This window comes from Canis lupus, chromosome 24, assembly GCF_048164855.1.
Source record: "Canis lupus baileyi chromosome 24, mCanLup2.hap1, whole genome shotgun sequence".
Classification (NCBI taxonomy): domain Eukaryota; kingdom Metazoa; phylum Chordata; class Mammalia; order Carnivora; family Canidae; genus Canis; species Canis lupus.
In genome coordinates this window covers 46,160,806-46,187,709 of record NC_132861.1, presented here as the reverse complement: position 1 = coordinate 46,187,709, position 26,904 = coordinate 46,160,806, and the positions used below count along the sequence as shown (strand labels likewise).

The following is a 26,904-nucleotide window of genomic DNA, read 5'->3' as shown; positions in this document are numbered from 1 at the left end:
AAAGCATCTGTTAGTCTCAAGTACAAGTTGGTATAGTTATGGACTATACACTGGATTACTTTAGCCAGAAAGAAAATCAAATACCTTTAGGGACAGAGATCTGAATTTAATATAGAACAATGTATCTGGTCTTGGCACCTTGCTTAATCATTATAATTTTTAATAAACAATAAACCAAAGAACAGATATTTACCACTTATGTTCATTCATAAAAGAAATGTTTTAGAACCATCTTTAACTAAAGTCAGTAATTCTGTTTAGATGGGCCCATGTGTCTTAGGGTGAAGTTGATATACCATCTATGTCGAGATCAGTTTCATCTCAGCTAACCTGGCAATCTCAACCAGGAATGAATAGTACTGCTCAGACTATTAAATGGGAGTACTGTGCTCCTGAGTGGACACTCCAAAGCTGGTCTACTATCCACACAATTAGCAACTAGGAATGGTCTATAAACCACAGCAAGACTTTTAAATTACAGAAATCCAGAAACCAGAACCCTTCTTCACTTGAGACATTTCTTTCTTGACAATCATCTCGCCAAATCATTTCTGCCTTAATATATTCTGAAACAGAGTATATTATGGAAAGAGGCTTCTAAGTTTGGTAAAATCCTTCACCATCTTAATTATCATAATGTTGATGCGAGACACATGGCAGATACACTCCTGTACTTTCTAAAAGGCAGTGTCACACTGTATTTGCTAAGGCTTTTTCTTCCCCAGTCAACTGTCAATTGATATACAGTATAATTCCCTACCAGTGTGTACAGGGAATAAGCATCACCATCACAAGTCCCTACTTTATGCTTTTACTTTCTCTAGTTCTGAAGGTCAAAGTTTCCAATGCTGTGTCTGAACTTGTATTGAAATGTTTGGCATTACAGAACAAAGAAGGAATTAATACTTTCTTTTTAATTGTGGGGGAGGGGAAGGAATCTACAAAGACGGATTTTACCTTCTAAGTAGCATTATATTGGTCTACATTAATAATTTTCCCAGCAGGCCTTCCATGATTTTACTTTGAACAATCACAGCCTTTGTTTCTCAGATCCTCTTACATGTGACATTTGATCAAAGTTTTAAAATCAGCAGCTAACAGAGGTGGAGAGAAGTACTGCTCAGTAAAAGCATTACACAAAACCATCCCACAGCTCACTTTAAGGTTGCTACAAGTTAGATCACAGTCGTTTTCTAGGTAAACACTATTTAGATGTTAAGTTAAATTTGCTGTACCCTGAACACCATAAACCTCTCAGGAAACCATCCTCATTACTAAAGCATGCCTTAAGATAATTCTTCAGCTCCTTGACACAGGTGTGTTTTTTAAAGATAAGTGCAAGGTAGCAAACAATTAAATCTATTCTTATTTAAGATTTCTGCACATAGCCTTAAAAAAAAGAAGAAGAAGAAGAAGAAGAAGAAAAAAAAAAGGCCTGTCTCCTTGTCCCTCCCTTACAAAAATTCAGGTAACTAAATCACCTATATAATCAGTTTTAGAATTAGTGGCAGCCATTCTAGTGAGATGGAATATGAAAAGAAAACTAGTAAAATCAATTAATTAATTCATGCTTAAAAGTTCTTATCCAAGGAAACCTTCCCTGTAGAAATGGAGAAAAAAAAGGAATAGTAAAGGCAGTATCTCACACTTCAACATGCTATATAAGGAAAGACGGCTAAAAGGAAATCTTGCAGGGAATTTTATCCCTTTGAACTTTCAAATAAACTCTTAAGTAAGATTATGCAAACTTACTAAAGACCGGTCCTGATTAGAGGGAAAAAATGCACCCCTTCTCCAAGTCAGTTCTGGAGGCTTTCTCCAGAATTGTTAAGGTTTGTGTTGGGTAAAGAAAGACCTCCTAACAAACCAGCATTCTTTTCCACATGATCAGAGCTCATTGGCCCCCCTGCGGACTAAGTGACCAATCACATCATCTTCAGCTGAAACTAGCCCCCACGACATTATAAACAGAGGAATGTGAACTGTAAATCCAGTCCAAGAAGAGAACCCACAAGCTAGCCTTGTAGATTAAAGTTACCTTATCAAAAGGACAGACTCTGCAAGTTTCCTCAAGACCTACCTGTGCACACAGACTGACCCAGCAAAAGTACTGGTGAGTACATGAAATAATATTCATTCTTATTTCTTTCCTTAAGAGGAACAGAAAGAAATTGAGTGGCAAATAGGGACAGAGCTAGATATTGCCAATAGATTTTTAAAACAAAGATATTACCTTCAGGGTCATACATTAAGGTTCTTTATTCTTTTTCCTTAAATTTTAGAAATGGAGTAATAGCCCTACTGAAAGCATTACTAGAAATTTTCTTGTTTTATTAAATGTACACCAATCCCATGTTACAGTACAGAAATAAGCAGAAATGAAAGGCCCTAAAAAAATTCAGGGGCTTTTTTGTTTTCACCTCTCTTCCTTGGATTTTAGATAGAAGGATGATAGATAGATAGATGATAGATAGATAGATAGATAGATAGATGATAGATAGATAGATAGATAGATAGATAGATAGATAGATAGATAGATAGATAGATAATCTTTCTTTTGGAAGGGAGTAAAAAAACCAAAATGAGTATACAAGAACAATCTCCGCACACACAATTTTTTATTTCATGAAAAAAGTGATGACTATCTAGTTTTAAATGTCTTTTTAAGTATAGAATTACCAAAATTAGTAGGTGCTTCTACAAATAAGAAATTAAAATATAAAAGATTCTCTGAGCTTATATAAGAGAGAAATCACACTGTTTGCCCCAATTATAGAGGGTAGGAGAGATGACTTTAAGACTTTATACAGTTTTTACACTAGATGTGAACAAATACATAGTAATATTGTGATCATTTAACATTTGTAGTTATAGCCTATTATCTTAACTGTTTAATATGAACTACACTACCACCTTACAACATGGCAATAAAAAAGATATAATTTTAAGTACTACAAACCAAATGAGTAAAACAAATCCATAATTTCGACAGCCACCGAAGCAGCCAAACTATCATTTTTATAAAGTAGTGTTTTTATCCACCGAAGTTTGTAAATGAGCAAATACTTTACAGCCCACACACAGAGAGAAAAAACAAACCTTCTCAAGCTTCAATTCTATTTTCTATTGGGATCAGTTAGTAAGAATCATATAAATACAAACCAAGACAAACATACTCAAAGGGTATTTGTACACCTGGAAAGATATGAAAATTACTTGGAAATATAATAGTATAAATATAATGATGCCTGTCAGTCACTTTTAAATTTGATGAAGAGAAAAATCTACATGTATCAGGCAACAATAATGTAATTTTCAAATACCACACAAGCAGATGTAAAACACATAAGAGAAAAAAGAAAAAAAATAATATAAAAAACCTATGTCAGTTGAGGGAAATAGAAATAAATTTTAAAACTTGTAGAATTTTAAAAGATCGTATTATTTAATTCCCTTTTGTCTCTCTTTTTTTAATATAAGGAAGCCTGGCCAAGGGGACTGGGTGGCTTGCCCAGCTGACACAGCTATGTAACCAACAGAGCCAGAGCATGGTCAGCTAGATTCCCTACCTTGTTTTAGTTATACTAAACCATACTCTTCATATAAATCCAAAGATGGACTTATTCAGGGCAATCGTTAAATGGGGATCAAAATCTGAGAATACTCCACTTACCAACACAATTTAAAAAAGATCCAGCAAAGCCTTATATATAAAAAGGAGACTGCTTCACTGTTTTGATATTAGCCTTGACATCCCTGTTCAAAGGTTTTTTTTCCTCACATATTTAGTTAATTCCAAGAGAAAAAGAATGAAATTGTTGAAGCCCAGAGTAAGTGCTACAAAGCTGTAGGTAATAACAATCCTGAAAAAGCCCAAATAATAATAATTTTGTTAGCTATAATATATACAGAAAGGCTATCTCCCTAGGTAATGAGTTTTAGAACTTAATAACTTAAGGTGAAAATCAAGAATCACAAAGTTCTCCCTACAAAAAACTATTGTTAAACAATCAGCAATTAGTAGCATTCACCAGGACAGTGGATCCTAAAGTACAATACGCACTAGAGTACAAGGTCCATCATGGGCATTTTCACACAGATGGGAAGCAAGAAACAAGTTGAAACTAATATAATATCAGATACCAATTTCACCTCAAAAAACGAAAAAAAATTAGAAAAGAAAAAGAAACCATTAAGGACAATACAGTGGTGATTCACAACCTTTCTGAAGGAATCCAATTAACATTTATTATATCCTTCTTCCTCTTTTAAGGTCAAAATGGCTTTTCTTTTATAAAATTAGTATGATATATTCTAGAAATTATTTTCTCACCTGGTAAAATACAAATTTGGCAATGCTATGTAAGAAGTTTCCTCTCCACATTTTAATTTGTACTGGTCTATAATATTCAGAAGATTAGACTACATAATAATTGTGGCTGTACTGATCTTCAAATTTTACAAGATGTCTTCCTTAACTGAAAATATATTTCTTGACCACAAATCTTAGGTCTGAACCTAAGCATTCCTAAAGACCAAATATTCTATAATGACTCCTAAACAAAACTAGTCAAATGGAATGTAGTATTATTCACAAAAGGCTAACCAGGATCAAAATATCTATTTCTGAAGCACTGACTCTGGACTATGGACTTGGTGTGAGATTCACTAATAACACTACCTTTGTGATCCTAGGAAATTCACTATGCCTCAGTTTCCTTATCTGTAAAATAGAAATTACAATGGTACTTACTACTGGGAAAGTTAAGGAACACTATTAATAATAATAATAAAGCAACTAACACTAGAAGGTTACTCTGCACTAGGCATTTGAAAGTATTTGGTATTATTACTGCCACATAGTAAACAATATATGTTGGCCAATATTATTAATCATTACTGTCATGAGAATCATTTGTGAAGTCAACAATAGTTTAAGACAGATACTTGAGATAGTTATGGGGACTGAAAGAACATCTACTAGAAGCTAAAAATATGGCTGTCAAAGACAATCTTGAAAATATAATGCCAATCATCTTGGGAAAGATTTTTTTTTCACCAAACTTTCTTGTAGTAAGAAAATTAGCATCTTGTAGTAAGAAAATTAACCAGTAAAGTTAGCCAGACGAGGATAATATTACAAACAATCTAAGGCCCCCATCTGCCTAACCCTTGGTGACATCATCTGAGAAACAGAATAATAATGTCTATCTTGCTGGGGCACTTGGATGATTCAGTCAGTTAAGTGTCTGACTCTTCATTTTGGCTCAGGTCATGATCTCGGGATCCTGGGATCCACTTTTGCCACAGGGTTCCACGATCGGCAGGGGATCTGCTTGAGGATTCTATCTTCCTTTTCCCCTCCCCCTCTTCGCATTCTCTCTGCCTCTAATAAACAAATAAATCTTAAGAACAAACCCAAAAGAAAAGTCTATCCTGCTGACATACCAAGGAATTAGATATAATGCAATATGAAGATACCTAGCACAGTGAAAATTATTGCTGTTGTTGTTACTTTCAAAAGGACAGAGATAAGGTCTCCTAAAACATTTAAAGAATCTAGCAAAATGAGTCATTAAGTAGCTATGTTAAGGAAAAAAAATACACTAATAATAATAAAGACTACTTGTCAGAATAATGAATTATAAAGCATTAATGACCTAAGACTTTAAGTTTATATGAAACTAAAATGGTTAGGGCAGCCCAGGTGGCGCAGTTTAGCGCCGCCTGCAGCCTGGGGCGTAATCCTGGAGACCAGGGATTGAGTCCCACGTCAGGCTCCCTGCATGGGGCCTGCTTCTCCCTCTGCCTCCCTCTGCCTCCCTCTCTCTCTCTCTCTCTGTGTCATGAATAAATTAAAAAAATAAATAAATAAAATAAAATCTTTTAAAAAAAAAATAAAATAAAATGGTTATTACTGTAAATAAATTTTAACCATTATCCCAGTGTTCCATCAGTAATTCAAATCTGAAGAAAATACAAGAGAATGTCTCTAAGTCACTGATATCTGTTAAATTAGCCTCAAGGAGAAAGGGAAATTACATACCCAACTAGCCAATGTCTAATTCCAATTATCACAGGAAGGCAGTCTCCACAGCCCCAAAGTCCCTAGACACAGGAAAAGATCCAGCAAACTCAACCAACAACTTAGCTCCAATGCCTCTACTCCCTTTAAGTGTCACCGTCATTCAAAACATAGGAAGGGACAAAACAAAACAAAACATAGGAAGGGGATATATAATACTCTCAACAGCATCTACTTCTGAGGGAAGCAGGTAGGCAAAGAGTCAAACGTAAACTCCTAGCACTGCACTGTGACAAAAAGAAAGAAAAAGCAAAGCTGCATTTTCCAGTCTGTTCCTGTGAGATCCACATAAAAGTCTTAAGACATAGAAATCGTCACACAGAAAGCATACCTTAGATTTCTTCTCACCACACAGAGAAAAACACACCCACTGATTTACAGTTTAACTGTTTACAGCTAAAAACGAATTATATTAATTATTTTTCAAAAATGGCCATGTGGTGCCTTAATGGTTATTTTAGTTCATTAAACTTGAAGCTTTTCTCTGGTTTACTTACTTTCAAAACTAGTATTACCTAGGAACCTCTACCTAGAATTTCTTACTTATCTAAGAAAATAATGTTCTCCCCATTCCACAATCTAATCAGAATCTAGAATATTCAGAGGATGACAATGCATTAGACAAAGGAAAGAATCCATGAAAATGGCCACAAAGCGACAAAAACAAAGCCTATTCATAAAACTTTCAATAGGCTAATTAAAAATCATACATTAGAACTATGGATCTAAAAGCTTAGTTCTGTCCTAGCATGGAATTCAGCTTCAAAACATTTGCAGACAGTGTAACACTGCATTTCCAAATGATTTCTAGTTATTTACATAAAGGAACACATATATTTAATTTATTCATTTAAATTATGAGTTATTCATAATTATTAATTATAAAAACGTTATTTACACTAATGTTTAGTCAAATCAATAAATACTTTATGTGCAAGAGACAAAGATATCAAAGGGACATGAACCATAACCCCAAGCTTTAAGGATTTTGAAATATACTTGGAAATATTAAAATAGCAAACAATATTTTAACAGTCATTCAAGGAAACAATAAGAGATATCCGAAGGCAAGTGATGATTAGGCAACAAATGAATGGCTTAGTCAATAAGTATTGTCTCTTTTCTCTTACGTGAAGAGAAAAAGAGCTGTTAGACTGGGAAAGCCTACCCAGTAGCCAGGTAAGTATTCCAAAAAAAGGAGAAAGTGAATGAGGTCTCAGAATTAATATTAACTGTAAAACCGTTAAGAGCTTACTAATTTATTCTTTGTTTCAGAAATTACAGCCTGAGATGGATGGCAGTAATTGCAAAGTTATTGCTCCTCTCCTAACTCAGAGATACCGGAGGATGGTCACCAAGGATGGCCACAGCACACTTCAAATGGATGGTGCTCAAAGAGGTCTTGCATATCTGCGAGATGCTTGGGGAATCCTAATGGACATGCGCTGGCGCTGGATGATGTTGGTCTTTTCTGCTTCTTTTGTTGTCCACTGGCTTGTCTTTGCAGTGCTCTGGTATGTTCTAGCTGAGATGAATGGTGATCTGGAACTAGATCATGATGCCCCACCTGAAAACCACACTATCTGTGTGAAGTACATCACCAGTTTCACAGCTGCATTCTCCTTCTCCCTGGAGACACAACTCACAATTGGTTATGGTACCATGTTCCCCAGTGGTGACTGTCCAAGTGCAATCGCCCTACTTGCCATACAAATGCTCCTAGGCCTCATGTTAGAGGCTTTTATCACAGGTAATTGTTTTTGTTCTTTTAAAAAAAAAAATTACAAGTGGTTTGGAGAAGGGATAGCCAATTATAAGCAACTGTGGTATAGAATAATTCATTTGCATTATCAGCCGGTAATATCTAAGACTGAAGAAAGACTAGGGGAATAAGAGATGAAATTATATGAACCCTGACCCTATGCTTAAACTTTACCTATTTGGACTCCTTAAGAAAAAAGGGATTATTAATGACACTAACTTGCAGCAACATCTTACACAAAAAGAATATTAACAAAAAGTCTAAAAGGCATTTTTTCAGAGAAACTAAATACTTTTGTCAGATAAGTGGATAAATATGTTAAATGCACATTTTGACAATCATTTTACCTAACAGAAGAATTTTATTTTCTTTTACTAGGTTAAAATTTCCTCCTCTGAGTTTATCTGTTCAACATTTACTCATTATCAGTAAACCCAGAGCACCAAAGTCAGCATTATATTTAGAGATCAAGTATACACATTCTTACTGAATATACGTCCACAAAGATTAATGAAATTTTATTTATAAACCTGGTAACACATAAAACTTTCCTGTAATTAAGTAGGACGTCATTTTTGTAAGTGGTGTGTATATATAGTTTAAAAATCAAAAAACAAATCAAAAAGAAAACCTGGCCTTAACATACTATGCAATAATAATCTGAAAAGGTAAGTAATGAGCCAAATGAAGGGTGATCTGGAATGAAGTCCAGTGTGCTGCCAACTGGCTCTGTAAACTGTAACAAATCACTTAACTTCCCTACTCAAGTTCTTAAACTGGTCAGCCATTAGATAAAATTTAGGGGATTCATGAACTTAGGAAAAACTTACTTCTTTTGTCACTAGCCCCTAACTGAAAATTACCATTTCCTTCCATTATAAACATAGGCAACAAAAACAATAGTATCAGCATACCCATAACTCTGATTCAAACAGCAATCACTGATATTTTCATATCACACTACAATACTCCCCAAAGTACACTATTAAACCTGCCAATATATTTTGCTGTTTAATGCATTTATAAAGCACATACAGTACTATAAATTTTTAAATGTTCAACTCGATTTCAGTATATTTGGTTTCCTTCGTATGTCTTTTATTTTATGCATTTAAAGCATAATTATGATAAGAGGACCACAGATCTCACCAGCCTGCCAACAAGATTTGTGGCACAAAAATGGTTAAGAAATCCTGACCTACAGCTTGGGGGCACAGAAGATGCACTTTTATTTTATTTTTTTTTAAATTTTTATTTATTTATGATAGTCACGGGGGGGGGGGGGGGGGCAGAGACATAGGCAGAGGGAGAAGCAGGCTCCATGCACCGGGAGCCTGACGTGGGATTCGATCTCGGGTCTCCAGGATCGCGCCCTGGGCCAAAGGCAGGCGCTAAACCGCTGCGCCACCCAGGGATCCCAGAAATGCACTTTTAAAGGTACACTGAAAACACTTTAGAGCCAAAGCCTTATAAAATAAAGGGGAGGGAAGAGGTTGTATAAGTTTCAAAGTTAAAAATTCCTCAATGTATCAATCATTCTACTGGTCCCCTTCCCACCCTAAATCATTCGACTCTGAATCTAATTTCTACTTCAACTTGAAATAATCTAATTACAAATGAATTTCATTTATTTTGTTACTTTTTTTTAAATTGGGGGCAGAAATATAAGAAATGATCATTCTCTGATTTTGTAAGAAATGAAAAGAAAGTTACATTTCTATGTAACAAAATGAATTCTGTTTAAGCCTTCTGAAATCATAGTTTTAAAATAAGAATGTATGTACATGTTGAAAATTCTTCAGGCAAATGAGACTATCCAAATTAACAATGTATTTATCAATTCGTAACTCACTTGGAGTAGAAGTGTATAACTATTTGATATACCCTTCTCATTCGGAAATAGTATTCATATTTCAAGTGTTCATTCTAAAAAAAAATTCACTGATTTCTAATTTAGGTGCCTTTGTGGCGAAGATTGCCCGGCCAAAAAATCGAGCTTTTTCAATTCGCTTTACGGACTTAGCAGTAGTAGCTCACATAGATGGCAAACCTAATCTAATTTTCCAAGTGGCCAACACTCGACCTAGTCCTCTGACTAGTGTCCGAGTCTCAGCTGTACTCTATCAGGAAAGGGAAAATGGTGAACTCAACCAGACCAGTGTGGACTTCCACCTTGATGGCATCAGTTCTGAGGAATGTCCATTCTTTATCTTTCCACTAACCTATTATCACTCCATTATACCATCAAGTCCTCTTGCTACTCTGCTCCAGCATGAAAATCCTCCCCACTTTGAATTAGTTGTGTTCCTCTCAGCAATGCAGGAAGGCACTGGAGAAATATGCCAAAGGAGGACGTCCTACCTACCCTCCGAGATCATGTTACATCACTGTTTTGCGTCTCTGTTGACCCGGGGTTCCAAAGGTGAATATCAAATCAAGATGGAGAATTTTGACAAGACCGTTCCTGAACTTCCAACTCCTCTGGTCTCCAAGAGCCCAAATAGGACTGACATGGACATCCATATCAATGGACAAAGCATGGACAATTTTCAGATCTCAGAAACAGGACTGACAGAATAAGACGTCTCCATGACACCCTGTTTTTTAATGTATTAAATATACCCAGCCAGTTATGCAGCTACTTCTCTTTCATCATATCTCATGTTTTCTCTTTTTTTCAATGCTGATTACACCTCTGATTACATCATAGTAATCAAGCCTATGCCCATAAAAAAGGCTGAGCTAACAATACACATTCTGGAAATATAACATTCTACCTTACAAATCTGTACTGTGGTTATCTGCTGAAATCAATGCATCTCAACGTGACAGGTATTTATACAGAAATGTTGATGGATTCATATTAAAGTGGTATGGTATCACTAATGAAGGTAAAATGGGACAATAAAGTTTAACACACCTGAACTCTAAAATCAATCACAATCTCTCATTTTCATCTGCAAGTGAAGCAACAGTCTAGTCTTAAACCTAGCTCCCTGTGTAGAATGATGATTTCACAATATTTAGTGAACATCATTTTAAAACTCTTATTTTTGCAAGACAACAAAGATCATTCCTCTGGTTCTTCATACAACAAAACTGGAGTTAAGTATTACCCTCTCAATTTTTACCACCTAAGAACAAAAATTCACACACACACACACACACACACACACACACACAGCAATGTATATAGATTTATACATAGCTCTAAAAGTATTTGAGCATGACACTCAAACACATGCACATGTTCATGTATTTGTGGCAGAAAGTGATCAGATCAAGTAAGAGCTCCAGGCTGAATGCAACCCGTAATTTTGTAAGGAGATGCAAAATTCTATCTCCTATAAAGTAAGCTTGCATAATAATCAAATAGTGATTTAAAAATTACAATTAACGATTCATTTGAATGGCTTCTGACCTAAGTAAAAACATTCCCTTCTTACCTGTGATCCATTCAGTGGTATAAAAAAAACAGGACACCCTAAGTAACTCATAAATGCAAATATATTTAAGGCTTTAGATATAAAAGTTCAGTTACTTATAATTCAAATAGGAAAAACATCTCCAATAGATAAAGCAAAAAATTAGGCAACAAGTATTTTCAAACCCAAATTCCTGTTTCCAACTTCAAATAGTTTTTTCTATAAACACAAAATGAGTGTTTATTCACCAGTAGGAGGTTGGACTAGATAAACTCTATTATTTCTTACCAAGTCTAATACTCCATGAAAATTATGCTCTCTCTGCTTCAATTTCTATTTTACATATACTTAGATGAACCCTTTTCCCTTACCTCCAATTTAATTTAAAACCATTCTCTGCATGCTTTTCATTTTGATTTAAAAAAATAATAAACTGTCCTCAAAGTAAACAAAACCCAAAAAAGTCACCCTTATCAGAATTCAAGTAGATTTGTGGCTGCTCTTCTTTTCTAAAACTTCCCTTACTCAGGTCTTAGTAGGAAAAGTGAAAGATTAACCCTCCCCACTGGTGATGACCCAGCCAGGAATCATTCCATAAAATAAACATGAGCCTATAAAGGCAATCAGTTCTGAAGAGCAGGACAGAGCAACAAGTCACATTTTTCTATTCTTTGACCAAAAGGAAAAGAAAATAAAGAACTCTGGAGTGGTCTAAGAAAATATCAAGAACACAGAAATTAATTATGGTAAACTTCTGCTGTTTGGAAACTTTAGGCATTCTGGAAGGCTAATTTTTCCAACAGACTTTTTTTTTTCCAACCCAGGACTGCCATAACACATACAGACAGTAGGAATTCTTATTTCTATAATAAAGTAACCAGATTCACATAATCTATGAAAATAAAGTAGTATCAAAGATTTACATGATACGCTTTTTCCTAAGAGCTCTATATCACTTACACAGATCACAACTCCACCCGTTAAGTGAAGGTGCCCAAAGTGACAAAAGTGAGCAAAATCTGGGATGAGGCTCCCTGCAGACACAGCATGTTCTCCATTCAAGTCACAGAACTCTCAAGGTACACTATGTATATATAAGCTCTGCATCTGAAAACTAGATGTGATTTCCTCCACATATACCCCAAAACAACTCTGTTGGTATACTAATGCTATTTAATAAATGTTTCACAAGCAGACAACTAAGAAATGCAATCAAAAACTTCTGTCTAGGTGGCTGAAAAGCTTCTGAAAGCACTGTTCATGGTTCTTTCACTTACTTTAGAGAATCAGTTTCTACGTTAAGGATTAAGTTTTCTGCCAAGATACCATTATCCTTTCAAGAGAAAGAAGTGCAAACGGACAGAGGGGGAAAGACCTGGGAGGTGGGAACAGCAGCTCTAATTTCTGGCTGTACAGCTCACTAACCTGGGGGCACCTGGGAGCCCAGTAATGCTATCTTGGATACCTGACTAGGAAGACCACGATGGAATTCACTTTAGAAGTGCTTTAGGAAGCTAATATAGACAGCATGACAATCCCAACAAATTAGACAAGTAGTTACTAAATATCATAAGGTCTGGTTTTATATATGTATAAGCCCATAATACCTACTACTGCTAGAAGCAGCCTTATAATCAAAGGCTCTTATGTCTACTTTAAAGTATTTCACACCAAAATCCACTAATTGGTAACACATTGAGATGAACCTATTGGTATCAACTGGATTAATTTTTATTTAATGATCTTTCAATTTCCTCCTCACAGAATCATACAAGTTCATCACCGGAACTGATCTCCCTCTGCAGCAATTAATTCCTACTGAATAGCAATTGTAATTCCAATGTTGAAGGCCTTTTCCACCTCCACATTGTCCCAAGGGTGTGTTCACAGGGAATATGCACAATTCTTGCCCAGATGTCTGCAAACACACCCATTTCTCTTCATATAAGCAGCAAATACATGATATAAATCATCACTAATTTTAAAAACAAGTCATTCTGGAACCTTTAGTATTCTGGAAACTTCAGTATTCCAAATCTTAATTTGAGGTCCTAAAACATCTCACAACTGACCAATATATATATATATATATATATATATATATATATATCACTCTATCCCAACAATCTAGTTTAGAACTGCCATTCTTGAAGAGTGCAAGATACAATTAGGAACAAATCTCTTTATAATATTTTCAACAAAAATGGACTGCTTATAAAAAGAAAGGCTCAGAATTATTAGCAGTTAATACAACCTGAAGTGTGCATCTTGTCAAAAAATATTCAGTAAAATCCACTATGATTTATTTATATATATATGTGAAACTTGCCCTGATATTTTAATAGGAAAAACTTTCTTTATATTCTTAACAACTTCACATCAACTTAGTTTTATGGAACTCATCTTTTCACAGATATACCTATAGGGTGACAAAGAAAAAGACTTGTATTTTTAATAGTAGTTGGGGAAATAACCTAGATTGAATTAAGAGTTAAAACAATGATAAAAAAGAAACTTTACACTCTATCCAAACCACCAAATATAACTATGTGTAAAACAGTTAAAATCAAGCTATTGTCTTAACAGGGAACACACTGCTTTCCCAAGACAATCCAAGCCATTTTCAGACAACTCTAGTAAACCTTTTTAAGATTGTGTCGAGTATCTGCCTCCTTAAATCTGCCTTTAGACTCATACAGATCAAATTTAATTCCTCTTTTATGACTGTTAAGCAAATATTTGTAGAGAGAAACCCTAAAAACCCTCCTCCCCACCCTGTCCTGCCCACAATCTTGTCTGCTGTGTAAACAGCCCTGTTTCCTTCATGCATTCCCCATCACAGGGCTTCAAATGCCCTAAGCATCCTACTCCAACATATGGATCCCTTCTGGGTATGGCCACTGCACACAATACTTAAGCTGTCCTGTGTCAATAAAAAAGACAGCAGGCACCCCTATCGCCTGCATCATGAGGACACTTCAGTCCTAGTAAATGCTGTGCTCGGCACCATCCCGCTGCTGGTTAACACTGATCCCGCAGTCAGCTGAGAAGGCTGTGCCTTTCCCCAGCAGGATGCTATTATGCCATTACTCCATATCTTCAATTCTAGAGTTTATGCAAGACTTGCTTGGCATTTTCTGCTGTTAAACTTCCATTTGATTAGATCTGATCTCTTGTTCCATCTTAATAATTATCTCAAGTCCCACCAGTTCTACTCTATAGCTATCCCTCTAAATACTGTATAGTTTGAAAATCTGGTCACATACAAACAATGTCATCCAAAAAAAGGGACTATTTACATAGCACCTAACACATGGCCTATCAGGGCCTATCAAAGGAGTAGGAACTCAATAACTATTAAACAAATAAATGGGTCCATATACTTTTATTTAATCCCAAAAATTTTGTAAGGCATTCTTACCTTCATTTATTAGGAAACTATTGAATGTCTGAGAACTTAGATTACTGGTGATCTTTGACTCAAAACCCTGTACTCCAAACTACCCCTCATTATCTTTCCATATGCACTGGCAGAAGTACTGAATCAGAAAAGGATAGAAGCAAAAGTCCTAAACAAATGCCCCAAGATAGTATTTATCCAATAGTCTATGACACAAGTAAAGCCTTTCAAGTAGCAATAACTTACCTAGTCTTTTAAATTTGTGTTACTCATTTAACTTTTCATTAATATAAATACAACTGATTATTCCTGATGCCATGTTAGTAAATGAGAAGTTTAAATAACTGAAAAAATGAATTTGATATGAAAACAGTGATGCAAAGTTGACTACTGTAACTAGTGTTAAAAAAAAAATCTGCAAATCAGCCTATGAGTGATATTTACATATTTAACATATCTTTGAGAAATATTTACTCTTGTCAGATATAATCACACTCTGTAGTCCTTTTCTGGTACTTGTAGGAATTTGGATCTTGCATGGTGATTTTCATAACTCCAATATTACTGTGAATCGGCATTTCTTTTTCCTCTCAGACATTACTACCCACTGGCAGTTTGGAAGGTAGTACCTTTAATCAGTCAGAAAGCCCATCTTAACATATTAGATTTTTTAATATAAACTATGATTAATTGAGCACAAACATGGAAATCTTATTCCCTTACTACATACCTTTTAATTCAGTGGCTAACTTAACTATAATTTATTTTGAGGGCTCTCATCTCAAAACAAGAAAAAGAAAGATTATACATCAAAAAGACCAGATGAATAAAAGACTAAAGTAAAAACATTAAGTTTTAGCACTTGCCCTCTGACATGAAAACAAGCATTCTAGCATTTTTCCTATTTCTTCTCACCCTTGAGATGTATCTACATTGGAAAAGGGAGTTAACAGACTGAAATTTTAGTTCACAAGGTAGCCTTAATAAAGAATATATGCCTTCCCAAGAACACACAAACCTAAAAAGCTAATCCAAGTAAATCCTAATGGTTGTGTTCACCACCCCTAGTTTCATGCAACAGAGCCCTCACAGACCCATGGAATTATTAATGCAAGCAATGCTACAACTCCATCTACTGGAGAGGTACAGGTAATGAGTTAATTTTTAATAAATGTATCCCTTGAGCCTTGTTACGAACTATTATCATGGAAGTCTAGATAAAAATACTTCAAAACAGTAAGCAAGCCTTACCTACATCTTTTCGTCCTGGTTTTTCAAAACGTCTGTCACCTCTAGAAAAGATAAAATAAGTTTCAAACACGACTTGAGAGTAATATATAGACTTTCCATCCGTGACATCCACTGCCCTATCTTCCTCTAATAGCATGCTTTCTTTTTCAAATTATAAAACAAATGCATAATTATTGTAGCATTTGGAAAATACAAAATAGCACAAAGATAAAAACAAAAATATCCACTATCTCACCAAAATCTAACTAGCTTCTATTTACCCAGAAAAAAATGTTCTTTTTTAAAATTAGATACATGATTTTACATATATGCTATAGTTTAATATACTTTTAGAATGTGTTTTCCACATCATTAAATATTTTCAAAATCATCCTAACTTTAACGGTTATATAATATTCTATTGTGTGGGTATATCATTATATAAGAAACCACAGTGATATTAAGCTGTTTGGCTTTTTCTTATTATAATCATCACAGTGGACATCTTTGCACATACAACTTTGTGCAACTGCCCTCCCTCATCAACAAACATCACAAAAACTCACAAATAACAGAGAAGATGCTTTGACTAATAGCAACAAGCAATAAAATGTCAATTGTTAATGCCTCCCACTGAATGCTAATCAAATAGCAAATGTGATAAACTATGAAATACCCATGCTGGCACTAACATATGAACCTATTTATTTAGAATGTTTCATCCTTTAAATAAGGATCTGTTAAAAAATTCTTACAGATTGATACTCAATTAACAGCATTTTTTAAATGAAATCTTAGAAACTATATACAGAAGTATCTCCTCTGCATAAAGCAGAAAAAAAAATGTTTGTTACACCAAGAAACCTTTATACCAAGATCTGGATCTTTTAGTTACCTTTCCTCCCAGCTCTGTGACCTATGCATTTCCCTGCCACCTCCTCGACCAAACACACCCTCTACTTCATCAAAGCTTCTTTGGTAGAAACCACATTCACCTCTGCCTCTGCCTGAAAATAAGAAAACAGAAAAAATGATACTCAGATGTCAACTTTGGAAAATACTCAACACCAAAGATTAATCTTGAAGTTCTGTCTCTTCATAAAGAGGAGGTCTACATTTAAACATTTAGCAAGATCTGATGGATCTTTACCTGAAAGACCAAAACTGGCACTGAAGAGGCTAGACCACAGGAAGTTGAAAGAAACAAGTTAGAAACAGATGGAAGAGTCCCAGTCCCAAACAAGAAACAGTATCAACATTCATTTCTTTAATACCAAAGTTCAACAGTAAAATTCTAAGATCAATAAACTATTACTACAAATAGGACCTTTTATTGGATTATTTCCAACAAAAATGAAAGATTTAGAGAGCTTGAGAACAGATAACGTATAAAAGCCAAACACAAATGTTAAAATTATTTATCTAACTCCAAAGAAAGAATAATTTAATAGGGTCAAACTCTATTAATTTTGAGAACTAACTTCTTAAAGCATATTCCTCAGCAACAAAGGCACTCTTTCCCCTTTGCTCAAGTCTTCAAGTAAGAAAAGCATCCAGACTGAATTTGAAACAGTGGGCTGGTGGTGAAAATGTGCCGAATGCAGGGATTAAGAGGCTCTAGGCCTTCAAGTGTAAACTGGCCTTTATTGAAGGCAATGAGGTTAATCTATCAAAATTTGACTCAATGATTCTAACTACAATTTATCCTAACAGAAACACACAAATACATATGTATAAAGGTGTTCATTGCAACCTTAAACACCGGAAACAACCTAATCAATAAAGGATCGGCCAATAAATTCTGATAAAATAATTTGATAGAACACTATGAAGCCACAGAAGATAAAATGCTGACATAAGAAATCTACATTATCCTGTTGAATGACAAAAGCATGCCAAAGAATAATACTTATAAAAATAACTCCACTTATATAAATGATAAAGCTGCACAGTTAGGGTCAGGAAGAGTATACATCCAATTGCTGGTCTGGTGACAGAAAACCATATGAACTTTTAGCTTTATACCTTCTGTGCAAAGTGAGGTCTTCTCAACTATTGTGCACCATGTGTATTCAACACACAGGTCAGAAAACTAGAAAAGGGAGAGGAGTCTACGGCTGTACTTAGGTGAAATCTTAGCCATCATCCGTAGCTCAACTTCTTTACCAGTGTAAAGGCACCCAAAGAAAAATGATGATGAAACTCGAACAAAAGTATAAATGCATTCCAAGCTAAATACAATTGAGTTAAATAATTATTGCAAATATCCACAAAGGATTTCCACTTCTTGCTTATAATTTATCAAAACCTGACTCAGAATATACTTGTACTTTATACAATCTTATTATAAAATGCACACAATTACATGTGGGTAATTTTAGGAAACAATGGGCACCCTTTTAACTAGTCCAGGTAATCCATTTCTTCATCTATAAAATGGAAGTGAGGACTAGGTATAAACTATAATAATCTTAAATTACCTTCTAGTTCTGTCAATTTAACTTTATGTCAACTTAATGTCAACTCCTAGTTTCAGTACCTCTCTCCTTAGGAAATGTATACATTTTATCTAAAATCCTAAAACAATAGAACACAAACTGTTACGTAACACTGGGATAATCTCCCACAATGATGATTTTATAGGGTGAAAGTCTTCTCTTCTGAAGAGAACAAATTTCTCAAATAAACCATTAAGTACATAACATCTTGAAAGTGAGTTTTATTTTGGAAATCTGAATATAAAGAATAGCCTTCAGGTTACCAGAAAAACAAGCATACCACAAAGTATTTTCTGCCAGTTATAACCAGCATTGGTACTGGTCCTCCTTATCAGACTTAAGATTCATGAGTGGGCACATAAAAAGAATCAGGTTCTAGAGCTCTCCAGTTTGTAAAACATAAGGAACAATCTTCAAAGTACAAAGACCAAAATCATATATAAATATAGTTCTCAAAAAAAAAAAATAGTTCTCATATAAGAAGTATATATAACATGATGAATCTTTTACACAGCTAAATAGTTAAAGAACTGCCCTGAGATTTCACCTAATTATTTTGGGAGAATAAAATATACTTGCTTTAAAAAATATATATATGTGTGTATATATACACACACATACACACATACTTCCATTTAATGATGACGAAGCCAGGTGGTTGACCATTGTGTGGATCTGCTGTACTGTTAAACAGATTAACCAGATAAAATAGAAAGATGATAATTTTATTGTTTCCCCACCCATTTGTTTAAATTTTACTATTTCATGGTATTTAGAAATCTAGAAGTCAGTCAATTTTCACATCAAAGGTTCCTCAAGCTAAAAAGAGCCAAATAATCATCTAATATTAGCTCTGCCCATGTAAAACAAAGCTGTAATAACCATTACTTAAAGCGTAAGTCAAAATTAAGTACTAAGTGAAAAAAATAGAACCAGATTAATGGTCTTATGAAATTATTGGAAATCACAGTTGGGACAATGGTGTTGGAACTATTTTTCCAAGTCAGTTCATTTATATGAATAGTTTCATGCCATTTGTTCACATCAGCGTTAAGTCACCACTTCTCTCACAGTATCTATCTTTTGCACATACCCTCTTTAAATCCTGAATGTGGGATATATGATAATCCTCCAGTTCAAAGAAAGGGAGAATTTTGTCAATCCTTCACTTATTTCTTGATATGGAATTTTTTTTAACAACTGTTTAGGGAAAACTGGTTAGTATTTGCGGCACACAAAGTTGGTGATGACTTGAGGCTAATGAAACAGCTTGCTTATGGGCCACACTTCTTGAGTATTAAGTCCTCTGTAGGACTTACTCTAAAGAGCACAATAGGCAAAGCTGCCTGAGTGTAACCTCTCCCTGCTGCCAGCTTACCAGAGAAAAACACAAGTAACACCCAAGGAGAGGACCAGAGCCATCTCCAAAACATTACTACACCACCCAGATGCAAAATTTCAAATGAATTCTGGACCAATGGAACCTAATTACATGTGGGAATCTCCATGACCTATGGAGCTTTTGAAGCACACACATGCCTAAATTTCACCACCCAGTATTCTGTTGCAGAGGTACTTCTCACAACTCCGCAGGTTAAAAACTGCTGTTCTAGAAACTGACAAATTCAGAAGGAAAAACCACATATACCTTGGTAATGTACCTGGTCTACAAGTAGAGAATTTAGTTAGCTTCTTCATTATTCCCACATTTTGAATAAATGAAAGCAACCTCTTCACAGGAAAGCATAGTCTCTGTAAAGACTGGGTGTAAATAACTATTCATAAGGCATAGCTTTAAGAAAAAAAGAATTTAGATATTCCACACTCGATCAAGACAATCTGGGTGGTACGGTATGTGGGGACAACAGCCTCTGGCTTTGTAGATATCTAATTCTTCCACTTCTAAAGCACCTCTTCAAAAACTTACAGCGTATGTTTAGGCTACTGCTATGATTTAACCATCTTAAGAGGTAAATGCTGAATACATATATTACAAACATCCAGAATGCCCTTATGTTGCAGAAAATCAATGAACACAAAGTGGAGCAAATAGAAAAAAAAAAAAAATACAACAAGTAGTATCAAAATAATTATTCTGAGACACAAATCTATAAAACTACAGGTTAAATAAGTGACTACACTTATTATCTTTTGCTCTACCTCTAAAATACCCCTCGTACTGATGAGACAGCTTTTACTCAAGATTCTCTCTGACTGGGGATAACTCCTGGTACACTGCCTTATATAAAAACTCTGTGTTACAGAGGCCTGCAGGGACTTCAGTGATGCCCCAGCAGCCGAGCACTTTAGGGCGCTATAGCAAAACACAAGGCTCCCTGGGCATGAGGAATATGCATGAGGTTTTGCCAAAGTTAACTAGGACCATCTAGAATCCTTCACACTTAAGAATTATCCTCCTCTGCTCCAAATCAGGCAGTGTGGAACAGATACACTGAGAAATGGTTCAGAAAACAAAGGTTCAGCACACTTAGTACACAGTTAATGTCAAAGAACTGTTTTTTTAAAACTCAAGAATAAAAATATGTTTAAAGTGACTTCTCTCTCCCTCTGTTATTACATCTTTCACGTGAAAGCTCACCTCGCCCTCTTGAAGAACTTCGACCTCTAGGAGCCCCCACCACTGTTCCTCCTCCTCCTCGTCCTGTCAATCTCAGGACAGCGGCACTATTTACAGACATGGAAAAGTTTCTCTGCCAAAAAAAAGAAAAAAGAAAAAATGGATGAAACAGATAAAACTGTATGTAGCTCTTCCCTGTCTCACACTTCATCTATGACATGGCATCTCATTAACCATAACTACACCACATCCTAAGATGATCTAAAACTTGATTTTACCTATAAATCTCAAATTAACATTGCAGATCAACAAATGCTGACCACCAATGTGTTATATTTACTATAATATGTGGAAATATTAGATAATCTCTAAGTGCTGAATGTATCCAGAAGCAGATGAGATAAATATGCATTACAGTAAATAGAGAAAACTTGGTAAAGAAATCCAGTTTGAGGGCAGCCCGGGTGGTGGTTCAGCGGTTTAGTGCCGCCTTCAGTCCAGGGCGTAATCCTGGAGACCTGGGATCGAGTCCCATGTCAGGCTCCCTGCATGGAGCCTGCTTCTCCCTCTGCCTGTGTCTCTGTGTCTCTCTCTCTGTTTCTCTCATGAATAAATAAATAAAATTTAAAAAAAAAGAAAAGAAATCCAGTTTGAAAGGATTCTTTAGTGAAAGGTGGAAATAAGATGGTCACAAACGATAGCATAAGGTGGAAATAATCATTTTTGCTTCATTCTGCTCACTACTGTGAATTAGCAACTCCAAGTAGCATTTAATAGAATAACAAGAATTATAAATAAATAAGGGCCAGCTAAGAATCTACATAAATAAGATCAACCATCTTAATGGGGAGAAGAAAGGAAAGGTTGAAAAAAACAAAACCCCAATCTCTCAGTCATAAGCCTGAACTTGCATCCACAGCCAATCTGGGTAGGGTCAAATATAGTAAGATAATAATCAGTGGGAAACCTTCAAACATGAAGAGGAAGACTCAAGAACACAGGAAGCCTGGGAGCCAAAAATATGTTTAGTTGACACTCCTGGATAAATGGAATACATAGGTCTTAGGAAAAATTCAGCAAGAAGCAATTTTAAAATCTTGAAAATGATTTACAAAATATAAACATCCTGGGTATTTGAAGGAGAATTTTGCAATAGAGTTTTAAACTCAGAAAATGATGGAATATATCCTTACTTGAATACTGTCTACACTTAGAACCTAACAGACATTTGTGCAAAAATGCAGAAGTGTGGTACAATGAAGAAAATGCAACTTGTGCACAGCTATAGCTAAGGGCCCTCCTGGCAGAGGGGCAAGAAGTGAGGCTTAAGAGTTGGGTTGACAGGCACCTGGGTGGCTCAGGTAGTTAAGTGTCTGACTCTTGATTTCACCTTAGGTCATGATCTCAGGGTCATAAGCAAGACTATGAAGTCCCAAAATCTACTCATATATTCTAACACTAGAAAAACGGAGCTCTGGGCAGCCTGGGTGGCTCAGCAGTTTAACACCACCTTCAGCCTGGGGCATGATCCTGGAGACCTGGGATCGAGTCCCACATCAGGCTCCCTGCATGGAGCTTGCTTCTCCCTCTGCCTGTGTCTCTACTTCTCTGTCTCTCTGTTTCTCATGAATAAATAAATAAAATCTTTAAAAAAAAAAAAAAAAACAGAGCTCAGAGCTAAATCATCATGTATGCCAAGATCCCATGCAGTTGAACACATTACCAAACACGTATGAAACTCATATGTACCTGTCAATATGGTACAAGAAACTTGCATATTCTATCCTACATCTTCACATACTACAACTGAAAGTGCAAATTTCTATCATCTCTGAAAGGCAATTTCTCAAAATTCGATTTAAATGTCTATACCCTTTGACACACTTCTCTTATAACACGTGAAAAATCACAAAAACAGAAAGATCTTTAACTGCAGTACTGTTTGTAAAATCAAAATTGGGATCTACCTAAGTATCAACTTAAAAATCATTGAGGCACCTGGCTGGCTCAGTCCATAAGAGCATGCTACTCTTGATCTTGGGGTCATGAGTTCAAGCCCCACATTGGGCATAGACCTGACTACCCCCCCCCCCAAAAAAAATAAAGAATGGCCATCTACATGTGGAATTCAGTGCAATTGTTTAAAAAAATGAGGCAATTCTATTTATTAGGTTGAACCATATGAACTCACTAATCAATCCTGATCCACAAAAACTGCAAATTCCGTATCGTCAACCAAATGCATAAGGATATAAAAGCATAGCTGTAATAAGGAGTACAGAAAGGCCAGATTGCCTGAAACTGAATTGTGGTTCCTTTGCCCCACTTCTCTGTGCCAATTTTCCTCATCTAGATAAAGTGGATAGAAACAATATTTACGTCTACTTCATGGGTTGCTGCCAGCACTTAACACATGACATGACAAGTGCTTACAACAGTGTCTGACACATTAAAAGCTAAAGGAGTATTTGGTATCTCCTCAATAGATGTTTAGGTGAAAACAGTGAAGTGCAGAACTATGTGCACAACATATGCCATTTATGTTCATGCTTGTTTATAGGAATAAATATATAAGTAGTTGTAGACTTATTAACTATCCCTGGGAAGAAACACAAGAAAATGGAAACAGTGGCTATTCCTGAGGAACAGTTAGTTAGAATAACAATAGGTGACTTACACAACTGCTTTTCACTATATGTGCTTTTTGAATTTTTTTTAATAAAATGTATTATCTATCCAAAATGCATAAAGTAATTTGATGTCAAATAAATAAAATACAACAATCTAAAATAGGTAGCAGCTATGTAGAGTCATGCTTCTCAAAATACCTACAAGGGAAATCCCAAACCAAAACAATTCACGAGATGTTTAAGCAACAAATTTGCTTTAAGAAAACTTTTTCCAAAAAAAGGAAAAAAGAAAAAAGAAAACTTTTTTCCAGGGCACCTAGATGGCTCAATCAGAAAAATGTGCAACTCTTGATCTTGGGGTTGTGAGTTTGAGCCTCACGTTGGGTGTAGAGATTACTTAAACTTTAAAAAAAAAAAAAAAAAAAAACACCTTTTTCCTAGTCTATTTTATACATACATGCAAGCACACGCATATATAGAAAGAGGACAAAATTAACTTGCATTTTATTTTTTAAAAGATTTTATTTATTTGAGGTCGGAGGAGAGTACAGAGGGAGAGTGAAAAAGAGAAGCAGACTCCACTGAGCAGAGAGCCCAATGTGGGACTCGATCCCAGGACCCTGAGATCACAACCCGAGCAGAAAGCAGATGCTTAACAAATTGAGACACCCAAGCGTCCCTTAACTTGCATTTTAAAGATTAAGTATCTACTTCAGATAACTTTGGGAGGGATCCCTCGGTGACTTGGTGGTTTGGTGCCTGCCTTCCACCCAGGGCATGATCCTGGAGTCCTGGGATAGAGTCCCACATCGGGCTCCTTGCGTGGAGCCTGTTTCTCTCTCTGCCTGTGCCTCTGCTTCTCTTTCTCTCTGTGCCTCTCATGAGTAAATAAATAAAATCTTAAAAAAAAAAAAAAGATAACTTTGGGAAATTTAATATTTAAATTTAATATATGCAGCAAGAAGCTATTATTTTGGTTTTTTAAAGATTTTATTTATCCATGAGAGACACAAAGACAGAGGTAGAGACATAGGTAGAGAGAGAAGCAGGCTCCACGCAAAGAGCCCAATGCAGGACTCGATTCTGGGACCCCAGGATCACGCCCTGGGCCGAAGGCAGGAGCTCAACCGCTGAGCCACCCAGGCATCCCAGGAAGCTATTTTGGGTTATTAGAAGTATTCATCTCCCCTGCAAAGGTCATGGAGTGAAAAAAATATGTAAAATTCTAGTCTTCAAATATCTAAACAATCCCTAAAGGGGGTGTCTGGTCATCCAAAGGACAACATCAAAATGCTAATGAATCTTTTGCCAGCTTTAAGCACTATCCTACTCTAGCATTAAAAAAAAAAAAAAAAATATATATATATATATATATATATACACACACACACACACACATATGAGAGAAAGGGAGTATAAGATGCATGCATGCAAGTGGGAAGAGAAGAGGGAGAAAATTTCAAGCAGACCCCACTGGGCATGGAGCCAAACATGGGGCTCAATCTTACCACCAATGAGATCATGACCTGATCCGAAATCATGAGTCTGAGGCTTAACTGACTGAACCACCCAGGCACTCCTATTCCAGCATATTTTATAAACAAAGGATACCAAATAGTATCAGGATATCCTTTGAACTTTAAAGGAGTTCAAAGATAGATCCTGATGATCTTCTGTGACCACCGTAATTATAATACCTATCCAGACCTTATTAGCACCTTAAAATAAGTTTTTCCACTATAAAAGCAGAATGAAGATTTATTACTTTATCATTCCAGGGCTACTTTCATTGTATAGGTATAGTGCAAACTTAACTTGACTCTTTTTCAAATTGTTAACCAAGTTCCCAGCAGCACTTTGTTGAATAATCTTTGATTTTTCAAAAAACGTATTTGAAACTTACTAACTTCTTAAAGTGTTACACGATATTTCTGGATGATCAAATTATTCATTCTGTTGATTAAAAGTATATTATGTTTTGGTAACTAGAAGCAAGTCTTCCTCCCTACTTATTAAAAAGCATTTCTGGCTCATTTAAACTCTAAGAAATATAGAAAATAATTAAAAGAAAAATAAAAAGATGGGCACCTGGCTGGCTCAGTGGGTTAAGCACAGGGACTCTTGATTTCAGGGTCATGATTTCAAGCCCCACACTGAATGCAGAGATTAGGTTAAACAAAAACAAAAACAAAAAAATGAAAAGCTCAAAAAACACTGTGGCCCCTGGCAGGCTATCTATGCAAACCGGGCCTCCATGAAAAAATACTTTAGGAGCTTCCTGGGTCACTCAGTCAGTTAAGTATCTGACTTTGGTTCAGGTCATGATCTTAGGGTCCTGGGATCAAGCCCCATGTCAGGCTCCCTGCTCAGTGGGGAATCTGCTTGTCCCTCTGCGCCTCCCTCAACTCGTACTTTTTTTCTCTCATGTGAATAAAAATCTTTAAAAAAAAAAAGAAATTATTACAAATATGTATAAGTACCTGAAAAATTCCAAGATACTCACAAATGATTAAAATTGGTATACTAAAGCATTAAGTACAATTTTAAAATTTAGAAAACAGGGTCAGATTAGGGCTAGCTCACATAAATAGTATAAACTAGAAAAAGACTACTCTTCAAAGAAAAATCAACAAAGACAAAAACAAAAACTTAAATATAAACATTTGAAAAACTTTACACTGGGAAAGAAATGCAAACTAAAACAATAAAAATATTTTGCCAAGTTTGTAGAGTTTTTTCAAAACAAATACTCAATATTGGAAGTTCAGAACAATGCTTAATGTACACCATCACTTGTATAAAAGGCAGAAGACATATTTAATATTTCCTCAGAAAAATACACAATGAACTACTAACATTTGCTGTCTTTAGGAAAGGGGCACTTGTGGCTGAAGGAAGGGATGGGAAAGCGATTTCCTATTGCATACTGTTCTGTACATTTTTATTTTCAAACCACATAATTTATTCCTTATTCAAAAAATAAATCTGGAAAAATAAAAATAAAAATGCTGAACATGGCAAAAGTAATAGTAAAATGCTATAGTTATGGATCAGTGAAACAGAAGAGATATCCTCATACAAAGCTTCTTGAAAGCAATTTAGTGTATGGAAAAATCTGGTTTATTTCTGTACTTCTACTCCACTGACCTATATGTCTATCCTTACACAGTAGTTTTTTCAGTTTTGTTTGCTTGTTTTTTTATATACTGCAGTTTTGCTCACTGTAGCTTTGTGGAAAAATCTGCAATCAAGTATGAGTCTTCCAATTTTTTTTTTTAAGATTTTATTTATTTATT

At 35.4% G+C, this 26,904-nt stretch overlaps 2 protein-coding genes across 8 annotated transcripts in view; one reads left to right on the top strand and one right to left on the bottom strand.

Moving 5' to 3' along the window:
- GIGYF2 (GRB10 interacting GYF protein 2) overlaps nt 1–26,904 on the bottom strand; it is a 136,238-nt gene that overhangs the window by 63,478 nt on the left and 45,856 nt on the right. For 6 of the 7 annotated variants that reach the window (XR_012016751.1, XM_072796704.1, XM_072796708.1 and 3 more), the window contains 3 exons: nt 21,000–21,111; nt 16,798–16,909; nt 15,924–15,964 (listed from right to left, as the gene is read on the bottom strand). Coding sequence is in view for 6 of the 7 variants with exons in the window: in XM_072796704.1 (XP_072652805.1) it covers nt 15,924–15,964; nt 16,798–16,909; nt 21,000–21,111 (265 nt within the window). In the remaining variant the exon portion in view is untranslated. The remainder of the gene's footprint in view (nt 1–15,923; nt 15,965–16,797; nt 16,910–20,999; nt 21,112–26,904) is intronic. The other variant, XM_072796710.1, reaches the window with a different exon arrangement.
- Nucleotides 1,958–10,772, top strand: KCNJ13 (potassium inwardly rectifying channel subfamily J member 13). The gene is made up of 3 exons (XM_072796714.1): nt 1,958–2,113; nt 7,361–7,835; nt 9,805–10,772. The coding sequence occupies exons 2-3, from the start codon at nt 7,376–7,378 to the stop codon at nt 10,425–10,427; spliced, it is 1,083 nt and encodes a 360-aa protein (XP_072652815.1). The 5' UTR covers nt 1,958–2,113; nt 7,361–7,375; the 3' UTR covers nt 10,428–10,772.

Coding starts and splice junctions, on each gene's coding strand:
- KCNJ13 (XM_072796714.1), top strand. CDS start 7,376: ATGGATGGCAGTAATTGCAAAGTTATTGCTCCTCTCCTAACTCAGAGA. Junction 7,836..9,804: donor GTTAGAGGCTTTTATCACAG/GTAATTGTTTTT, acceptor TTTCTAATTTAG/GTGCCTTTGTGGCGAAGATT.